Source organism: Pan troglodytes, chromosome 14, assembly GCF_028858775.2.
Source record: "Pan troglodytes isolate AG18354 chromosome 14, NHGRI_mPanTro3-v2.0_pri, whole genome shotgun sequence".
Classification (NCBI taxonomy): domain Eukaryota; kingdom Metazoa; phylum Chordata; class Mammalia; order Primates; family Hominidae; genus Pan; species Pan troglodytes.
This window is the reverse complement of record NC_072412.2, coordinates 104,922,815-104,944,170: the sequence shown is the minus strand read 5'-3', so window position 1 is coordinate 104,944,170 and position 21,356 is coordinate 104,922,815. Positions and strand designations below refer to the sequence as shown.

Genomic DNA, 21,356 nt, shown 5'->3' with positions numbered 1-21,356 from the left:
ACTCCAATTTTAACTGAAACAAAGTATAATTTTGTCTCCTCAATGCTGTAATGAAAAGACGTTGAATGAAATGACATTATTTGAATGATGTTTTGCTTAAAGTTGGAATTTCCAAGAACCTACTGACAAGGTTAGGACTTACTATAGTTCCATGTAATGTCTTCCCATCCACTGCGTTACTTCTGTCATATTTTACACCTATATACCTTAAAAGCTCAACAATACAATGTTGGTTTTTCTGTGCTCACGCCTGTAATCCCAGCATGTTAGGAGGCTGAAGCAGGAGGATCACTAGAGGCCAGGAGTTCAAGACCAGCCTGGGCAACAGAGCAAGACCCCCATCTCTACAAAAAAATAAGAATAAATAAAAAGAATTAGCTGGGCATGGTGGTGCATGCCTGTAGTCCCAGATACTTGGAAGGCTGATGTGGGAGGATCACTTGACCCAAGAATTCGAGGTTGTAGTGAGCTATGATTGCACCACTGCATCCAGCCTGGGTGACAGAGCAAGATCTTGTTGCTAATTTTTTTTAAATCAGGTTTTTAAATAAATTAAGAAAAATATAATGAAAATGCATAGTTTTTGCCAGTATTTAAGGAGCTCACAATTTGGTAGAAGCTCTTAATTTATGAGGGGGAGGCCACAGACTCCCTTAAGAAACTGAGGAAGGTTAAAGATCTTCACTCTCCTGTCCATGCCTTCCCTGCCCCCACAATGACAATCAGACGTGAGTATACACTCACAAAACTATGTATTCAATTTCAGCAGGACCATTCTGTGAAGAATATGGATACCCCACCCAGTAATAAACAAAAATAGGACTGCAAATTCTGGCAGGGAAGTAGGGCTTTTGTGTTCATCTGCTTACATTTCTATCCTATCTATCTAAATGTAAACTCTGAATGGGGAAGATTTGGGTTGCTTTTGATCACTACTTGGCCTCTGCACTTAGAACAGTGCCTGGCACATAGTACTGTAAGTATTTCCTGGGTGAATGGTGAATTAACAAATGTTCCACAAAAATAAATATATTATCTTAGATCCTTTTAAAGGAAATTGGAAAGTTATGCATTCTTTTTGGTCCCAAGTTTATACTTTCCCATATGATAAAAGATAAAGAGTTCACTTGTCCATGTCACTGGCACGCCAGCATGACCTCAAGTTGTCAAATAAAGTGCTACTGCACAATGTTTTAGATTTTCATAAAGGATTAAAATATAAAGTGCTTAAAACCCTAGTCTATGGAAAGATGGGACAAAAATAATTACATTAGATTTCACTTAATTACTGCCAAAAGCTTTTAGAGAGCATCAGTTATTATAATACTATGTTACATTTACACATTATTTTTAATTTTCATTTTCATTATCTCTTTCTCCCCCCCCCCAGAGACGGGGTTTCACCATGTCGCTCAGGCTGGTCTCAAACTCCTGGCTTCAAGTGATCTTCCCATCTTGGCTTCCCCAAGTGCTGGGGTTACAGGTGTGAGCCACCATGCCTGACCTAATTTTCATTATCTCATAAACCTTTTTCACACTAGGTCTTCTGAATGAGAGAGTTTTCTTGAAATCCATAGACCCTCTGAAAAGCAGGCTTTAGAAAAAGACCATATGTTGGATTTGTGTGTCAGGGGGCTGGGGGAACTCTACCAAGGAGGTCTTGCAGGCCCTCAGACCTGGGTAAGCCAAAGAGCAAACAGAGGGGCCACTGAAAAAGAAGGCAGCAGTGGCGCAGCCTCCGGCAGGCAAGGGGTCAGTGCAGGACAATCAGATAAAGCAAAAAGTAACAAAGAGCATATGCCTAGGAAAACAAGCTCGAGCTGGAGTTTGAGCACTTGGGCAACAGGAAGCAGGAACCCTGGCTAGGAAAGGGGACACATGGTCACGCAACCAGAGAACCCCTGGCCCACGTCCAGCTGAGAGTCTAGGCCAAAGACCCAGGCTGGCTCCAGGTCAGAGGGAGCAGCCCCCCATATGCCAACAGCAGAAGCTGTGACCCTGTAAATCTGAGAATGTAAGGCAAGAGGAAATGATTTTCTCTTAGTCCACTAATAAACATGGACATCAATTACATGGTTCTTCAGATTTTCCAGATGCTTCGTCCTTTTAGGAAAGGAATCATGAAATAATGCTCATCAGGCAAATAATTTAATTTGCTGGGTAGAAAACATGCAAAACACTCTTGATTATAGAGAGTAAACTTCAACTGTCCTCTGGTCCTGTTTAGTACTAGCCTGAAACCACAACAGGCAAAGGTTAGAAACTATGACTTTGCAATGACACACAGGTGTCGATTGCTTTCTTTGGCCAACTGTGGCTGAACAAAAACCCACAAGGCAAGCTGTGCCAACCACCGGTCCCACATTCAAGAAACCGACCATCTACTGGGACAACAGGACAAACCTAGGGGCTGCTTTCCCAGGGGCATGATATTGCCTCTGCATGACAAGGAACAGCCAAAGGAATAAATGTCCCCTTGCAACTGAGCCCCAGCACATAGACTTCGTGTGCCCTCAAAGCCTGTGGTAACCAGACCCACCGAGACCTCATTTATTCATTCCACAAATATTTACTCAATGCTAACATGTGCCAGCCTATGTTCTAAACACTGAAACATAGTAAGGAGCAAAACAGAAAAATCCCTGCCCTGATGCATCTTACATTTTCCTATTCCTTCTTCTCCAATGAAAATGTTAGAGAAAGAATAAGGAACTTTGTACATTCCCTAATTTATTACCCCAAGAATGTGAATGCAAATTAGGGATTCCCAAAGTTATTTCTGCCATTTGTCATGCATTTTGAAATGATTATTCTTTTCATGACAGACAGAACCATGTGCCTTTGGCAGTTACTCTGAGACTTGCTATTCTTTAAGTGCAAAAGTGATTCAGATTGAACTTTCTATAGCTTTTCTATCTCATATGAGGGAATAGAAATGATACTAAACTAAAAGATTTTGAGGTACCCAATTAAAATGCTGGATATCCTTCTGATTCTTGGAAAACCAAACTGGAATAGAAACAGAAATAATAACACTAAGCACAGATTATTCGTTTCTCACATACTGTCTTAGAAACCTGCTCTAGGCTTTTCCTTTTGGGAAATCATGCATCAGGAGGATTAGGTCAACTATGCTAAGTAGAAAACTTCAAACAACAGTGGCTTAAATACAAGAGAAGTTTATTTCACCTTCATATTTAAAAAGCTCCAACCATCTTAACTGTAGTCAAAGCAGCCAGAAGGAAAAAATAAGAAAGGACAAAAGGCGACTTTAAGGAGCCTTCTCAGAAGTCACACGAATATGTGTGTTTACAGCTCAATGGCCAGGACGCCAGGACTTAGACCAGTGGTCAGACTGAGAGGCGAAGGATAAGAGATATGTGATCTCAGCTGGAGGCATTGCTGGCTCAAATAAAATGAACCTTCCCTTATGAAGCAAAAAATATACTGGGAGGCAACTAGAGTCTCTAGCACATGGAGAAAACCATCATCAGGTTCTTATATGTAAACAAACACCTTCTAATATCCATTTTAACAAGGGGACCACCCTCCTTTAAAAGTTACATGCACTTTCTTAAATGGATTCAACAAATGAAAAATTAATAAAAATATGGGCTTATTTCAGTTGAAACTCATTTCTTACGTTTGATTAAAAATAACAAACTAAAAGTGAATGTGAAGCTCTAAAAGATTTGTGGATTTATAGATACAGCCTCAATGGTGAAAAACTCAATGTTTTCCATCTAAGACCAGGAAGAAGCAAGGATATCCATTCACCACTTTTATTTAATATTCTATTAGAGGTTCTAGCTAGTATAATAAAGAAAAATAAAAGGCACAAATTGGGAAAGAAGAAGCATATAAACACATAAAACTTATTTCTGGATGACACAGACCACCTATGTTGAAAACTCTAAGGAATCCACAGAAAAGCTACCAGAAATAATAAACACATTTAGAAAAGTTGCAGGACACAAGAACGAAATACAGAAATCAACCGTATTTCTTTTTTTTTTTTTTTTGAGACGACGTCTCACTCTGTTGCCCAGGCTGGAGTGCAGTGGCATGATCTCAGCTCACTGCAACCTCGGCGTCCCAGGTTCAAGCGATTCTCCTGCCTCAGCCTCCTGAATAGCTGGGATTACAGGCATCCGCCACCAAGCCTGGCTAATTTTTGTATTTTTAGTAGAGATGGGGTTTCACCATGTTGGTCAGGCTGGTCTCGAACTCCTGACCTCATGATCAGCCCACCTTGGCCTCCCAAAGTGCTGGGATTACAGGTGTGAGCCACCACACCCAGCCAATCAGCTGTATTTCTACACGCTAGTGACAAACAATTGGGAAAACATTTATAAAACCAATTCCACTTATAATAGCATCAACATACCAGAATTACTTAGAAATACATCTAATGAAAGATGTGCAAGACCTGTACACTGAAAATTTAAAAATTGCAAAGGGAATTAAAGAAGAGCTAAATAAACGTAGAGACTTATCATGTTCGTGCATTGGAGAACTCAATACTGTTAAGATTGTTGTAGTAGCTGTTGATTACCGAGCAACAAATTACCCAAGACTCAGTGGCTTGAAACAATAAGCATCTATTATCCAATTTCTGTGGGGGAAGGAATGTGGGAGTAACTTAGCTGAGTGGTTATGGCTCAAGGTCTCCCATGAGGCTATAGTCAGTCAAGGTGTCAGCCTATCTGCACTCATCTGAAGACCTGACTGGCACTGGAGGATAACCTTCCAAGGTGGCTCAAAAACACACCTAGCAAGTTAGTGCTGACTGTTGGCAGGAGGCCACGATTGTTGGCCATGTGGACCTCTCCACAGGTCTGCTTAAGAGTCCTCATGGCATGGTGGATGGGCTCCCCAAGGGCAAGAGATCCAGGAGAGAGCAAAGACACAGGAGTATCTGTGTCTTTTATGATCTGCTCTTGGGAGTCACATTCCATCATTTTCGCCACATTCTATTCATTATAAGTATCACCAAGTACAGCTCAAATTCTAGCAGAGGAAAAATAAGCTCCACCTCTTGATGTGTAAAAGAATCTGTGGAAACATTCAAAAACCATCACCATGGCAATCCTTCCCAAGTTGATCTAAAGTTTCAACGCAATTACAAGCAAAATCTTAACTCTTTTCCCCCTTTTTTGAAGAAATTACAGGCTGATTGTAGAGTGTATATTAAAAGTCAATGTCCTAAAATAAGCAAACCAGTTTTGATAAAGAAAAACAAGGTGGGAAGACTTATATTGCCTGACTGCAAGACTTACCATAAAGCTGTAGTAATCAGTGCGGTGTGGTATTGGCGTAAGGACAGACATATAGATAACTGGGAAAGAAAAGAGTCAAGAAATAAAGCTATACTGGTCAACTGAGTTTTGGTGCCAAGGTCATGCAATGAGAAAAGGGTCTTTTCAATAACTGGTAATGGAACAATTGAGTATCTGTGTGGAAAAGAATAAATCTTACCCTTTACCTCAAAAGAATTATACTCAAACTGGATCACAGACCTAAATGTAATAGCAGAAACTATTAAATTCTTGAAGAACACATAGGAGAAAATCTTTGTGACATTGGATTAGCAAAGATTTCTTAAATAGAACATCAAAAGCACAAGCTATTTTAAAAACCAGTTAACAATGAATTAATCAAGATTTTAAAATTTTGCTTTTTGGTAACAGACAAGCCACAAATTAGAATACAACTTTCACAAAACATGTCCAACAAAGAGCTTATATCTAGAATATATAAAGAATTATTTTAAGTCAATTAGAAGATAAATAGCCCAATGAACAAAATGGATAAAAGATTTGAACAGATATTTCACAAAAGAAGATATGAAAATGACCACTAAGCACATGAAAAAAATGCTCAACATCACTAATCATTAGAGAAATGCAAATTAAAACCACAAGATACCACTACACACCCAATAGAGCGGCTAAAGCTAAAACAACTGACAATACCAAGTGTTGACAAGGGTGTAGAGAATTTGGAAGTTTCAAACATTGATGGTGGAAATGCAAAATGGTAGAGCCACTTTGTAAAATAACATGGTAGTATTTCCTAATGTCAAATATACACTTACCATATGACCCAGCAATTCCGTTCCTAAAGAAGGAAAACATATGTCCACACACAAATGTGCACACAGATGTTCACAGCAGCATTATTCATAATAATCCAAACCTGGAAGCAACTCAAATGTCCACCAATTGGTGAATGGATAAACAAAGTATGGTGCATCCATACTATAAATTAATACTTAATCTATTAATTGTTACTTAATGCAATAATAAATGAAAAATTAATTTTAAAAATTGGTGAAATTTTCATTTTCAAGTGAAAGAAGTAAAACACAAAATACTTCATATTATACAATACTAAGTATATGAAATTCCAGCAAAGGCAAAACTATAATTACATGAAGATCAGTGGTTACCTACGGCTGGCAGCTGGATGTGGGGAAAGAGAGCATGGGGCATGAAGACACCATTCATGGTCAGGAGACTGCTTTCCATATTGATTATGGTGGTGAGTACATGACTGTATATAACTACCAAAGTTCAACGAACTATACACTTAAAATTGGTGAGTTCTATTGTATGTAAATAACATCTTAATAAACAAAAAAAGGGAAAAAGAATTTTTTAATAAAAAAGAATGTGAAGATCTAGAAAGATCTCAAATAGATACATAAATCTTTTAAATTTTATAAGAGGTACGATTTTAGCAGAACAAAAACAAGCTTTTAACAACAAAAAACTTCTGCTGCTTTGAAAATGTTCTCAGCTATCAATATAAGCTAACATGGAAGACCTTTGATAACATCCTATGCTGTTGTTTATAAATAATAAATAAATTCAAAATGACATGTTAATTTTACCATAGTCCTTTCCCAGAGGCTATCATCAAGACAGAAGGAAAATATCAACACAGTCAGTCCCCGAAGACAAACACTGGACACTTAAACACACATACACACACATACACACACAAACACACACACACACGCACACACACAGAGAGAGAAAAACCAAAAGCCAAAAAACAAAACTACATATAGTTTAAAGAGATAATCAAAATTGATGAAAAAATTTTAATTTCCTGATAAAAAGACAATGTGAAGACCCATGGGAAAATGTTCTGTCCTGCAACAGACATGATAATCTACCAGTAATCTCTACAATGTAAAAGTACGGGTGTTTCTTGGCAACCTCTTCCTTATCTCTACTTCTTTTCCTTTATTCAGTAACACTACTATACCAGCCTAATATACTTTAAATTACCCTTTAAGTTTTCTCTGAATATTTCTTTACTTCAGATTGAGTATGACAATGCAAGAAATACAAGACAGTGAGTTTGTTGAAGGTGAGGTTTAAGCTGAGTTTTTAACCAAGCATGGAGAGAGGACCAGTTAAATATCTTGATGATTTTAGAAGAGAAAGCATAGCTATAGGCCACATTCTTCATATTACGAAGAAAATAGAGTCTGCTAATGAGAAAAAATTTTCCTTGGCTATTGGTCAGCACACAGAAGGCTGCAAAAAGTTGTCGATGTGTTTTTCAGGGCCTCTGGGGACTTTGAAAACCTCTTCATACCCAAGATTGCCCTCCAGAATCATGTCTCCATTGCTGATGAATGGGGCCTCATCCTAGTGGTGTGGCTAAGGGAAACTTTAAGAATAACTCTGTCTGTGCAGCTCGTGGCTGGAAGAGACATGGACGAGAGCCTTGAAATGTGCAGTGTAAGGTGCTGGACTCACTGGGCGTGGAGCAGAACACCTGGCCTTTGTCCTGGTTCTACCACCCATCATTCGTGCAACCTGAACCTCAGCCTCCCTATCTTTAAAATAGGCAGTGCAGGTATTCTACACTATAGAGAACACATCAAGAACCTAGTAAGGCAGTACACATTGCAAGCATCCTGACAATCATGTAGTATAATATTTTATAGTACAGAAATTATTTTTTGATAATATTAAGTTTTTAAACTAAAAAATTATTTTTAGAATGTGTATCAAATAGACATTGTGCTAGGCACTGAAGATTATGAAGAATAACATATAATTCCTATAAACTAAAAGGACTCTCCTACAATTCAATACCAAAAAACTAATAACCTAGTTTTAAAAATGGGCTAAGGACCTAAACAGACATTTCTCCAAAGAAGACATACAAATGGCCAATAGGTACATGAAAAAATGCTCAATGTCACTAATCATCAGGGAAATGCAAATCAAAACCACAATGTGGTATCACCTCACACCTGCTGGGATGGCTATTATAAAAAAACAAAAAACACCAAAAGACAAGTGTTGGTTAGGATGCGGGGAAAACTGGAACCCCTGTGCACAGTTGGCAGAAATGCAAATGATGCAACTATGGAAAACAGTATGGAGGTTCCTCAAAAAATTAAAAATAGAACTAATATGATCCAGCAATCCCACTATTGGGTATACATCCAAAAGAAATGAATCAGGATCTCAAAGAGGTCTCGGCACTCTCATGTCATCACCATGTTATTTGCAATAGCCAACATGTGGAAACAACCTAAGTGCCCATCAACAGACAAAGGGATGAAGAAAATGTGGTCCATGCATACAATGCAATACTATTCAGCCCTTCAAAAAGAAGGGCATTTTGTAATATGCAACAACATGGATGAAACGTGAGGACCTATATGCTAAGTGAAACAAGCCAGTCACGGAAAGACAAATACTGCATGATTCCACTTATATGAGGTATATAAGATAGTCAATTTCACAGAATCAGAGAGTAAAATGGTGGTTGCTAGGGGCTGGGGGCAGAGGGAAAAGGAGAGTTAAAAATCAACAGGCATAAAGTTTCAGTTAAGCAAGATCGATAAGCTCCAGAGATTCGCTGCACAACCCCATACCTATAGTCAACAACTATAAACTGTAACTTAAAAATTTAAGAGGAGAGCTCTCATAAATAAAGTCAGGACTGACTCAGGAAAAGGGTTGGGCCAGGACTTAAATGAGTAAGATTTCCTAGAAGAAGGGATATGTGAGTGAAAGAGGGGATATAGTTGGAAGAAACTGCATGTGGTTATGCAAAGCTATGTTTTCAGAGCATAGACATAGGCCGGGCACTGTGGCTCATGTCTGTAATCCCAGCAATTTGGGAGGCCGAGGCGGGTGGATCACGAGATCAGGAGATCAAGACCATCCTGCCTAACACGGTGAAACCCCGTCTCTACAAAAAACACAAAAAAATTAGCCAGGCATGGTGACAGGCGTCTGTAGTCCCAGCTACTTGGGAGGCTGAGGCAGGAGAATGGTGTGAACCCGGGAGGTGGAACTTGCGGTGAACCAAGATCGCGCCATAGCACTCCAGCCTGGGTGACAGGGTGACAGTGCGAGACCCCGTCTCAAAAAAAAAAAAAAAGAGCATAGACACTAAAGTTATGCTACCTACATTTGAATCCTGTCTCCACTACTTTTCAGCTACCTGGTGTTCTTGGCAAATTACAGTCATGTGTTGCTTAATGATAAGAACACATCCTGAGAAATGTGTTACGTGATCTGGTCATCGTGTGAACATTACAGAGTGTACTTACACAAATCTAGATGGGATATATATTTTCATTTATATATATTTTTTCATACAGAAAATCAAGTGTTCCGGCACCATGACTGAATATCAGTCATTTCCCCTACTTGATCTGCAGTGCCAACACTGAGTGCCATACACCAGGTTTCTACCTATGCTCCATTAGAATCCACAGGGCCACCACTGAATACGCACTCTGTTGTTGATCAAAACGTTGTTATGCAGTGCATGACTGTAGTTAATTTCCCTGTGCCTCAGTTTCTTCATCTATAATAGGGAGAATATTCCGTAGTTCCTCAGGTTTTTATGAGGGCTAATTAAAATAATATTTGTAAAGTGCTTAGAAAAGAGTACTATTAGTCAGCTTTTTCTAAGTTATACTGTGGTAACAAATTATCAAATTTCAGTAGCTTATAACAAAGATTTCTTTCTTGTTCATGCTACATGTTGGTACAGCCCTGCTCCATATGACTTCTTCATTCTGGAGTCTGAGGAGCAGCCCCTCTCTGGGCCCTGCTTTTCTCATGGCAAAGGGGACAGAGCAATGGTGGAACCAGGCAGTGGCTCTTCAAGCTTCTGCTTGGATGAAGCATTTGTCACTTCTGTTCATATTTTAGTGGCTAGTGTAAGTCAAACAACAAAACCTGATGTCAACAGGGCATGCAGAGGCCCTATAGGGAGGGCTTCAGTAGAGAGGGGCAGAACATATTTTGACCAAATATATTTGAACAAACAAAAATACTAGAGTAAAAAATCTACCACAAGTGTCTGGTACATACTAAGTGCTGTGTGTTTGTTAAAGAAAAATACGTGTTTGCACAATCACACAGAATCCTGAAAGTGGATGTTTGGGAATGGATTGAGTGTAGTTGGAGTGTATGGTTCACAGAAGTGACAGGGGTAGGTGAGGAGGTCGCATTTTGAAAGGAGGCTAGATTTCTGCCTACAGGTAGAACATAAGTTGCAATAATAAAATTTTATAGCTATTTTTATAAATTTTATAAGGCAATTCTATCTGCCAGCTTTATTAAGACAATGGCATCATTTCATTTATTCTGCACTGAGCATTTAAAAATCACACGTCAACTGGTCGCTACCTCCCTGTGTTAACAATGGCCTAAGACACCATTTGTCATCCTGGGCCTGAGTTGCAATTGCCACAAGGAAGAATATATTAATAGAAGGCTTCTTCCAGTTAGTCCCAGCTCCCTGTGGTCAGGAGTGGGAAAGGTAGCATAGACAGGGAGGGAGGAAAAAGGAGAAAAGGGAGTGTATATGGATGAGTCAACGTGAATGTGAGTGTGTGTGGGGTGTACAATGGACAAGCACTGACATCACACTTGCTATTTTAATTATAAGGCACCCTCCAAATTTGGATGCTTCTTAAGGACCTGCTACTTGTCTTCAACTTCTACATGTGGTCCTTTCACAAGTCCCATCACCCTCATGGCTTTGGTCAGCCTTGAAATTTTTGTTTGTTTGTTTGTTTGTTTGTTTTTTGTAGAAACAGGGTTTTGCCATGTTGGCCAGGCTGGTGTTGAACTCTTGGGCTCAAGCGATCCACCTGCCTCAGTCTCCCAAAGTGCTGGGATTCCAGGCATGAGCCACTGTATCTGGTTAGCCTTGATTTTTCTTTGCAGTTTCTGTCCTCATTTTCAATGAACTACTAGAAAATAATCCAAATCTCTAAAGTAAGTTTAACTGGGAGGCTTGTGCATCAGAGGAGTTATCTGAGCTGCTACCTATACCACTCTTTGGTCAATAGAGAAGCAATCTAAGGGAAAAAAGGTTAAATAGGAGAAAAGGAAGCATGGAGAGAAGAGAGAGCTGGGCACAAGCAAAGGCGGCACAGAGGAACCCACACCTACCATCCCTCGCCCAGAAGTAGGCCAGGGCGTCAAAACGTACTCTAAAGATGCTTATGCTTCCACAGCAGGTTATGCTGTTTCCATTTGTTCACAGTTACTTTCAGACAGTGGTTTGGGTTTTTTTGTTTGTCTTTAAAAGTACTACAGAGGGAAGAGAGAAAGGCAAATCACAGCCCGCAAATGCGCTGTCTTGACTCCCTCCAGATGGCTCATTTTCCCTACCCCTGTCCTATGATCTACAAACCCTGATAAGGCTTCTGTAATCTTGCACCATCGTAAAGTGTTTCTTCTTGAAGTGCTTTAAAGATCCCCACTCCTTACAGAAAACAATCCAAACTCAGACCACATTTGAAGTCCCAAATCTTACTTTTGGGTGTAACAGATTGTTTTTTTTCCACACTAAGGCTGCTGGATCAGAGATAATCAAAGTCTGATATACTGTACACGACAAGTAACGAATGCAGGAAATGGGTACAGTGAAGGGCTGCGTTGAAGGGAGAAGTCTGAGGAATATAGGCCTGTTAATTCACTCTCAAACAGCTTAAAAGAGGGTCAAGTAAAGATAAATGTGTGATCTGTAAAAAGAAAATTGGCAAAAGAAGGCTCTTTCTATTTTAATCATGCCAGAATCAGATCAGTCCTGAGACCTTGGCTTTTGAGAATTAGGGTGCATCCCTGTGGTAATGACTCAGTACTATGATTCATAAAACTGTAGAAAATGAAGAAGTTCTGAGATGTAGATGGCTCAAAAGCTCTCTGCAGAACCACAAGAAGAATTTAAATGAAGTTCAGTAAGTAAGCAATGCTTTAAGGAAAAGTATTAATGTGTAACAAAATTAGTGGAATTATGAATATGTAAAGACTGACTTCAATTTTTGAAGGTCTCTCACCAGACATTCAGAAGAACAGTTGATACAGTCACTGAAATGTTGAAGTATTTGTTTAAACTGATATGTCACTTGGCTGTAATAGCCAAGCTTTCCAATTACAATTTTGCAACATTTCATGAAAACTCCTATTTTAAATACTAAATGTTTGTATTAAAAATGAGAACTGTCAAATGAGGAAAAAGGTAACACAAAAACATTTATCAATGATACATGTGAATAATCTTACAGTCATCTTTAAGTACAAGAGAATCTCCCTCACCTTTCCTGGGCAGCAGCTGGAGTCTCTACTGGATAACAAAATAGGACTGAGGTCTGACAGCCATCCTGGGCAAACTAACTTACTATTGCTCCTGTAAGCTAAAAACTGTCTTCCCTCAACTCAGAAAAATGATTTAGTTATTTTCTGTGATATCACTGAAGATAAAAAGTGGTCAACTTACCTAGTAAAATACTGTACTGACATAATTTATCAACCTTCTATTTTAATCAGTGGAATATTTTAAAGTTATATATTCAAATACATCTATAATTATGCAAGAATAAGGGACACCGAGGAGAGATTAAAAACTAGCCTAGGCCAGACACGGTGGCTCACGCCTATAATCCCAGCACTTTGAGGCGGATGGATCCCCTGACGTCAGGAGTTCGAGACCAGCCTGGCCAACATGGTGAAACCTCGTCTCTACTAAAAATACAAAAAAAGTAGCCGGGCATGGTGGCGTGCACCTGCAATTCCAGCTACTCGGGAGGCTGAGGCACGAGAATCACTTGAACCCGGGAGGCAGTGGTTGCAGTGAGCCAAGATCATGCCACTACACTCCAGCCTGGGTGACACAGCGAGCCTGCCTCCAAAAAAAAAAAGCTAGCCTAAACAAAATAAATCAACCAGTACCTAGCTAAATAAAATAAATAAGCTCAATCCAAAGTTGGCAGCTTTCCAGAAAAGCATGAGTAAAGTTTTTGGTTTCTATGACAGCAAATAACAAATTACTCATGTTTCATACAAATATCTTTGTTTAAAAAATACTCTTTTTCTTAAAAACCACATTAATTGCCAGAATGAAATAAAATCATTGATTAACACACATGGTTAAGTGAATTACTGGTTTCAATACTAAAATGTGAAATCTCATCAACAGGTTTTGTAACATTCCCCAAAACACTGAATATCATCTATAATTATAATTATCTGTGCATTTCTTTTGCATAGTAAGAATTTTATTTTGTTAGTATTTTATTTAGCATAATATCTCCCCAAAAAGGGAAGTCACTTGATCTATAAAGGAAGAGGGGAAGTCATGTTGAGCAAGAGACATCTGGAATAGGCAGACTGTGGCTTTGTGAATCTCAGGCTTGGATCCTATAGTCAGTGGTGTGTAAATCAAACACTCACAAATAATACTGATATTGTCTTTTACAATCTTCCTTATCTAAAGTATGCCACATCACAGTAAATATTTCATAATAAAAATGAGAATTTTCTAGACAAAGAAAGAAAATGTTCCTTAGGTTCAAAACAAGCACCAACATTTATGGTATAGGAACGTAGGAAAACTGGCTATGATTCATGAATATTAATTATTTTAAATAAACAGTCATCTAATTATGGTAAAATAGTAATAAATAACAAGGTTAATATGAAGATTTATCAGATTTTTTGTCATAGTAGAAGGCCGGTAACTTTGGCTGAATCAATGACTGTAAAAGGCTCAGAAATGTTTATTATTAGTAGGGTTCTTTAAAATGCTACATTATCTTTGAATTATATTCCAAACACACTGTAATTCTATTCACCCTTCTGAAACAAGGGATTTTTTTTTTGTCAAGAATTTTATTTTAAATGTCTGATTCCTATTAAAAAGTTAAAACAGGTACCCCACTACCTGTTAAACATGTGTACCGGAAAAGACTATAATCATAACATATAATTTTAGATTTTAAAAAGACTATAAAGAGATGAAAAATGCAACCTCCAATTTTAGTGCACTGAATGTCACACAATGAAACTTTCTGAGGAGACAGCAGGCACTTAAAGCTAGGAGTCTAAAAAAAGAATAAAGAAAGAAAATGGAATGTGTTTTAAAAAACTGAGTCACATAAGAGTTACTAAGGAAGGGGACAAATATTGAGAGTAAAAGAATTAATAGTAACTAACACAATGAAATCGTATACAATAAGGTACTTCAATATTTGAATGCTTTTGGAAAATATTTAAAACAGAACTCAAAACAATTACTGCTAAGTGAAACAAATATGCCATGGAAGAAACAGTACATCCTCAGGCATCTCTCATGATCAAAGCAATGAGCTCCTTCTTTGCTGTTCTCAGGCTGGTTAAGTCTTCCTCAGTCACTCAGCAGTTCTAACTGGGTGAGCCTAGACTTGGGGGAGTCTGGCACCTGTGTCCCAGAGAATCAGTCTAACCCCAGGATGGCCCTAAGCCACCACAAGTCTCAAGAATACCAGACGGATAGCTTAGGTGTTTTGAAGACTTCACAATAGGGTTTAGCTCTGTGGTCCTGAAGCCAAATCAGGTATCTGGGTAGATGTGAAAATTTTTAGGGAGGAGAAAACAAAGTGACTTGGAGCCCCAGAATATTGGCTGCAAGCATATCAGCTGTGGGGAACGAAGGCGTGAATTTTAAGCAAAGAATGAACACAGAAAAGGAATCATACAGAGAGCTTAAAGGAAGAAGAGGGGTAAGCAGGCATACAGGATGACACACTAGCCCCAAATACCAGTCATTCACCCAAGAAACAAGGATAGTGATAATTTACTTGAAATGTGTACAGTGATTGCAGTGAAATGTGTATTATTATGAATCCATTCTGTCATTTAAGTCTTTTCTAAGAAAGAAATAAAATCTATGCTCTATAACCACTAGTTAAAATTTATTTTTATAAATCTTGAGGTTCAAATTTAAGTCATGGATGAAGAATAAAACTCTACTTCATGCTCTAATTTTTTTTAATACCTCACAGAGAATTTAGGACAAATGTTTATTATTAAAATACAATAGCATAGACAAGATGAAAAAATTCCAGCACACATACTGAGGTTGCTTGGTTCATTCCCTTCTTCCATGATGAGACTTTGGTCAGGTCCAACCCACCTGACTTTCCAGTTGGCATTATTTTTTTCCCTCGTGTGACAATGTCTTTTTACAAAATGAGCAGACTATCTCTCCTTATTTTTAGTAAGTCCAACTTCTTCATTTTCAGGCTTTTTTTTCCCTATGATTTAAAAACAACACTGACAAGAAGCCCAGCTAAAACTTTCATCAAAATTACCTTGAAAGCACAAACTGGCCTCCTTTGTCTCAATTTTTCATGTGACTGGTCTTTTTTTTTTTTTTTTTTTTTGAGATGGAGTCTCACTCTGTCGCCCAGGCTGGAGAGCAATGGCACCACCTCGGCTCACTGCAAGCTCCACCTCTCGGGTTCCACGCCATTCTCCTGCCTCAGCCTCCCGAGTAGCTGGGACTACAGGCGCCTGCCACCACGCCCAGCAACATTTTCTGTATTTTTAGCAGAGATGGGGTTTCATCATGTTAGCCAGGATGGTCTCGATCTCCTGACCTCATGATCTGCCCGCCTCAGCCTCCCAAAGTGCTGGGATTACAGGCGTGAGTCACTGCGCCTGGCCGTGACTGGCCCTTTTTAATCACCACAGAAGTAACATTGAGCCAGACCTGCCATGGGTTAAAAGAATGTTGAGAGCCGGGTGCAGTGGCTCATGCCTATAATCCCAGCACTTTGGGAGGCTGAGGCGGGCAGAACACCTGAGGTCAGGAGTTTGAGACCAGCCTGACCAACATGGAGAAACCCCATCTCTACTAAAAATACAAAATTATCCAGGCGTGGTGGCACACACCTGTAATCCCAGCTACTCTGGAGGCTAAGGCAGGAGAATCACTCGAATCCGGGAGGCAGAGGTTGTGGTGAGCTGAGATCGAGCCATTGCACTCCAGCCTGGGCAACAAGAGTGAAATTCTGTCTCAAAAAAAAGAATGGTGAGACAGTTGAATATGACGCACAATCTAAATAGGACAATTTTCCTAATGTTTTTATAGGAGAGAGAGAGAAATGGGTGTAAAAGGGTAGTCACACTTACAAGTCCACTTATGGCTACAATCCAGATGTAGGAACCAGAGGTGAAAAGCTATAAAAGAAAAAAGAAAAGGCAACTAAAAATAAAATTCAACTGCCAGTCACAGCACACTGATTTTTACATAACTATAGTCATGACCATTTATAAAAAGTATTAATTATATATGCCATAATACAGAGAAGCAAATGGAAAATTAGGAAATATCAACTGTTACTTAAAAGAAAATTATATATTAATTTTTTTATTCAGACATCAGACTTTGTATAGCCTAAAACAAGTTGAACCTGGCCCACACCCCATGCAAAGGAAAATAAATGAAACCCAAGTATGATGTTATTTACAAATTTCAACTGACTTAAAGTAAAATACTACATATAAAGAAATTACTAGAATTAACAACATACAAAACAGGTAATCACCATCCCATGCTTGGCAATGATGTGATATTTATGTAAATAACTTTCTCATTTTAATTTCTTAACATTGTCACCCTAAATTTAGATGGGAAGAACCCTGCCAGCCTACTTAGGTCTATGTCCAATGGTAACTTTCTCAAGTGTTGATATTCTCATTCTAGTTCACCCAAGGAAGAGCAAACTAAATAACAGAACAAAGTTAATTAATGGCAAAAGTAATTAGAATTAGATCTCATGAAATTCTTCCCTTCGTTTTCCAAATCGTTTATATCTTAGAGTTGTGCTCAGGGTAATTAAAAAAAAAAATCATAAGGACTCTGAAAGTGTTCCTGCAACAAAGAAATGATTTGTGGGTTATTGTTGGTTAGTTTTTAGAACTTTAGATTGGGGGTTTACTTCTGATTGTGGAAGAAGAGGCAGGATACTCAGGCAGGACAGCCCAGGTTCATCGCTGGCATTGTGCTAGATGAAAACCTCAAAGTTCTGCACACTTACCAAGGAGACACAGAAAGAAGACAGACACAAAAGGTAAGAGTTGACACACTCAGATAAAGAGGCTGGCAAGCTTTGCTCTAGTGATAGGCTCAGTTAGAAATGAGCACTGGCTGCAACTTTAAATCTGAACCTTTGATGTAGCACGGACGTTTGTTCGGTGGAAATGACTCTGATAATAAGAAGGATGGAACCATGTAGACAAATATTTTGCTGTAATTTTCTTCTAAAAATAGAAAGAATAACAGACTAGCTAACACTTTCTATGTGTCAGGCATTGCTCTCAAGGCACTTCAGTAAAACCGAGTGGTTAAGCAATTTGCTGCAGGTCAACAGCTAGCAGGTGGTGGGCTGGAGTGTATCCAGGACTGGCTCTACAGCCATGCTCTCCACTCTTCCAGGTCTCATACGCAAGTAAAAAGAGCGTATCATTTTGTCATTGAAAAAGTAATTTCCTCTGGGTTCTGAAGCCTCTCATTGCCTGTGTGGTCCCCATTATGTCTGCCTATGTCTTCACAGTGTCTGTGTGTTTTCTCATGGCTGGGCTCCTTGAGGACAGGGGCTATATCTCACCCAGTGGGTGATACTGATTTAAGTATTGGATGGCTTGAGAGCCCACAACGTCATAGCCCATTGCACAGGGCATGATGTTATGGGCTCTCAAGTCATTGGATACTTAAATAAGCCTTAAGCATTTTGGCTCTTCCGATTATGATTCAAGTCTTCATTCATTCATTCATTCATCCATTCATTCATTCATTCAACAATGTCCCTGGTTGTAGTGGGGAGAGACAAAGGCACAGAAACACATGCAAAGGCTTGGAGGGGAGGGAGGCAGGCAGAGGACAGACATTTTAGCACTAAGGAGTTCAGTTACACTCCTTCAAGGTGGGCACAGGGGGAGTTGACACCAGACAGTCAAGAAGAACCCTGCATGCCATTCATGCTAAGGACCTAGATTTTATCAAGGAGGCAATGAGGCATCTCCACCTCTATTTTCTGATCTCAACTTCTCCCTCTCAAAGTTACCGGAAATATTACAAAAATATTGGAAATTTATATTATTTTGAAAAACTATCCGTGGTAGTTGCATCTACCTTTCTGCTTTTGGCAGGGCTAAGGGGGATCCCTCATTGTGAGCTGTGTAACACTGCGGAAACGGCACTAGATATTAGGTTGGTGGAAAAGTAATTGCAGTTTTTGCCTTACTTTAATGGCAAAAACCACAATTACTTTTGCACCAACCTACTACAATGGCCCTGTGATGAAGGCCATGCTGTGCCTCTTCATCCAACTAAGACCCCCTTTCCCCGAGAGATGAAACATACTACTTGCTTTATGCCAAAAACAAAACAAAACAAGAAATACATTTACAATCTCAGAAAAATGAATAGTGGTAGCTATAGAGATATAAATTATTAATTAATAGTAACCAATTGACTTAGCTCTTATTATCTGTTCAGATTACACTAAACACTTCATGCTATCTTTAAAATACCTCTATAAGGTAGATACTATCATCCCCATTTGATAGATGGGGAAATGGGGGCTCAGAAAAAGTAAGTGACAAAGCAAATCATTACCAGACCAAGTCATTAAACCAAAATTCAACAACTTGGCTTCAAAGACTTTCCACAATGCCACACTGAACTCCTCTCCACAATTAATAAAACAGTGTTTTCATTCTCAAAGATTCTACATAGCTTTAGAGTTGGAAGAACTATACAGTGAATGTGAGGCTCAGAGGGTTTCCATGACTCAACCCAAGTCTCATGGCTGGAGACAGCCATGCTAGGACTAGAACTTGGGTCTCCTGAGGGAGGTCTGGAGTGCTCTTCGAATTCCACATGGCCTCTGTCACAACAACTTTAAAAATATTAAATCTGCTATAGCAAATCCTACTCATAAGAATCAAATGCAGAAACGGGCTATTTGGTTACATGGATATCAGGTAGGATCAGGGGGCGTGTAACGGTACGGGGGTTGAGAGATGGGGGTTGAGAGATGGAGAATAAAAAGATTTCATGAGAAACGGTTGTAAAAGTGGTAAGAAAACGCCCCAGATGAGCCATTGATAACACATGACAGCAGACTGGAGAAGTGAGAGGAAATGCTAAAGGTTAAAAGGGGAGGGAGGAAGGCATTCTGAAGTGACGCCAGTATCCGGTTAGAGTGCGTGGGATAAGGAATGTTATGAGTATTAATCAGTGGATCAAAAGGCCAAGCGACACATGGTGACACAGGAAGCTGTAGAATAAAACTACATCAAAAGCCGTGAGAGTAAAAGAAAAGTGACAGGTAGTACAGATAGAAAACTGAAAATCATTCTCCTACCACACACCTGGAGCCCAGCAGGGAGCAACTGACATTCGCTGAGGATTGGCAAAGAAGCTTTTCAAATGTAACCTGGACAGTAGTACTCTAGTAGTCTTCACAGCAAACCATTTAGCAAATGGTGACGCTACCATCACAGCTTCACAAACAAGGAAATAATGAAGCTGACAATGCTTCTTGAAAACCCCAAAGCTCGGGTTGGTAGAGCACACCGGGTTTCTTCTTCAGAGCTTTATTTGCGACACTGTATTCAATAAATTAATTTTGACACTGATTTTCTACTTTCTACTTTTTGATTGTTCTCATTTGTTTCCACTTCATACTATGATTGTTAAAAAGTACGCACGTGCAATTGTACAATGAAATGAAAATATTTTCCACAGATACAAATTACAGTGAAAGCTCTTATCAGATTTCTAAAGACTATGAAAGTATTCTAGTATCTTCTATACCTTGATGTTCTTGTTCTGTAACACTTCCTTTAAACATTTGATATAGATCATGAAGCCAAGATTATGGGGGGAAAAAAACCATTGTTTTCAAGGAGATCAAATGAGAAAAAGACCAAAAAAAAAAAAAAAAAAAAAATCTGGTTAAAGAAAAGTGAACATAAAAATGCATACTGTACCTGCAGTCCCAATATATAAATCAATGTCTTGTTTGTGATGGACAACGGGCCCAGAATTTGTGCCACTTGGACTCTTGGTATGGAGCAGTAAAATGGTACAAACAGAGCAAACACAGGTGCCAGGCTATGCAAACAAATAAAAAAAAATCACTATAATAGTGAATTTTAAACACAAATGGCAGATGTATCTTTGAAGTAACACTGCTTATAATTTTATTTCAGTCTGAAAGCATGGTCTTAGATATACATATTGATTTTCAAATATGATTCATGTCCAAAATAATTTGTACTTATAGAACACTTTATGAAAACTCTAATCATTCTATCCTTATTGACCCTCCTGAAACCACCACAAAGAAGTGGTTCAGCACCTACCAATTGTGAGAAAAGTGGAGGCTATGTTTTCTTCCCAGGTATTACTAAAATCTAATGAGAGAAACTAGACAAACCGAAAGCAGCAAACCTTAGAATTCTTCAGTCAAATCCAAAAGCCTCATCTCAAGCCCTGTCCAGTGATCTGTCACTATGGCACTGGCACGGTTCACCTCTGGCCCTCCCTTCCTCACATTCCTTCCTCCCTTTGTCTGAAACCCTGCTTCTCAGTGGTTGCCCAGTGATTTCTTACACCACTCTTCTGGCTTCTCCATGGTTCCATTATAGCCTTTTCTTCTTGCTCTCTCATCTCCTCATACAATCTCAACCCTTTCTATGGCTTGGGATAAGAAAATGAAGTGAGACCTAAAACTGCCTGCCCACCCCTCACCCGGTTCTGAATGTCAATTTGACACCTTCGCCTTGACAGATTCAAAAGTCTTATGTGTCTTTCTACTTACAGTCTTGCTTCTCTCTAATCCATTTCTTAACATTGTTGGCAGTACTCTCTTCCTAAAATACAACTCTGATCACAACACTCCCTTGCTTAAAAACCCTTCCTTCCGGCCGGGCGTAGTGTCTCACGCCTGTAATCCCAGCACTTTGGGAGGCCGAGGCGGGCGGATCATGAGGTCAGGAGATCGAGACCATCCTGGCTAA

At 39.1% G+C, this 21,356-nt stretch overlaps 1 protein-coding gene across 2 annotated transcripts in view; it reads right to left on the bottom strand.

The window, feature by feature from the left end:
• Positions 1–21,356, bottom strand: part of UBAC2 (UBA domain containing 2) — a 182,608-nt gene that overhangs the window by 52,042 nt on the left and 109,210 nt on the right. For both annotated transcript variants that reach the window (XM_063791892.1, NM_001246491.1), the window contains 2 exon segments: positions 20,325–20,448; positions 16,458–16,505 (listed from right to left, as the gene is read on the bottom strand). In XM_063791892.1, coding sequence (XP_063647962.1) covers positions 16,458–16,505; positions 20,325–20,448 — 172 coding nt within the window.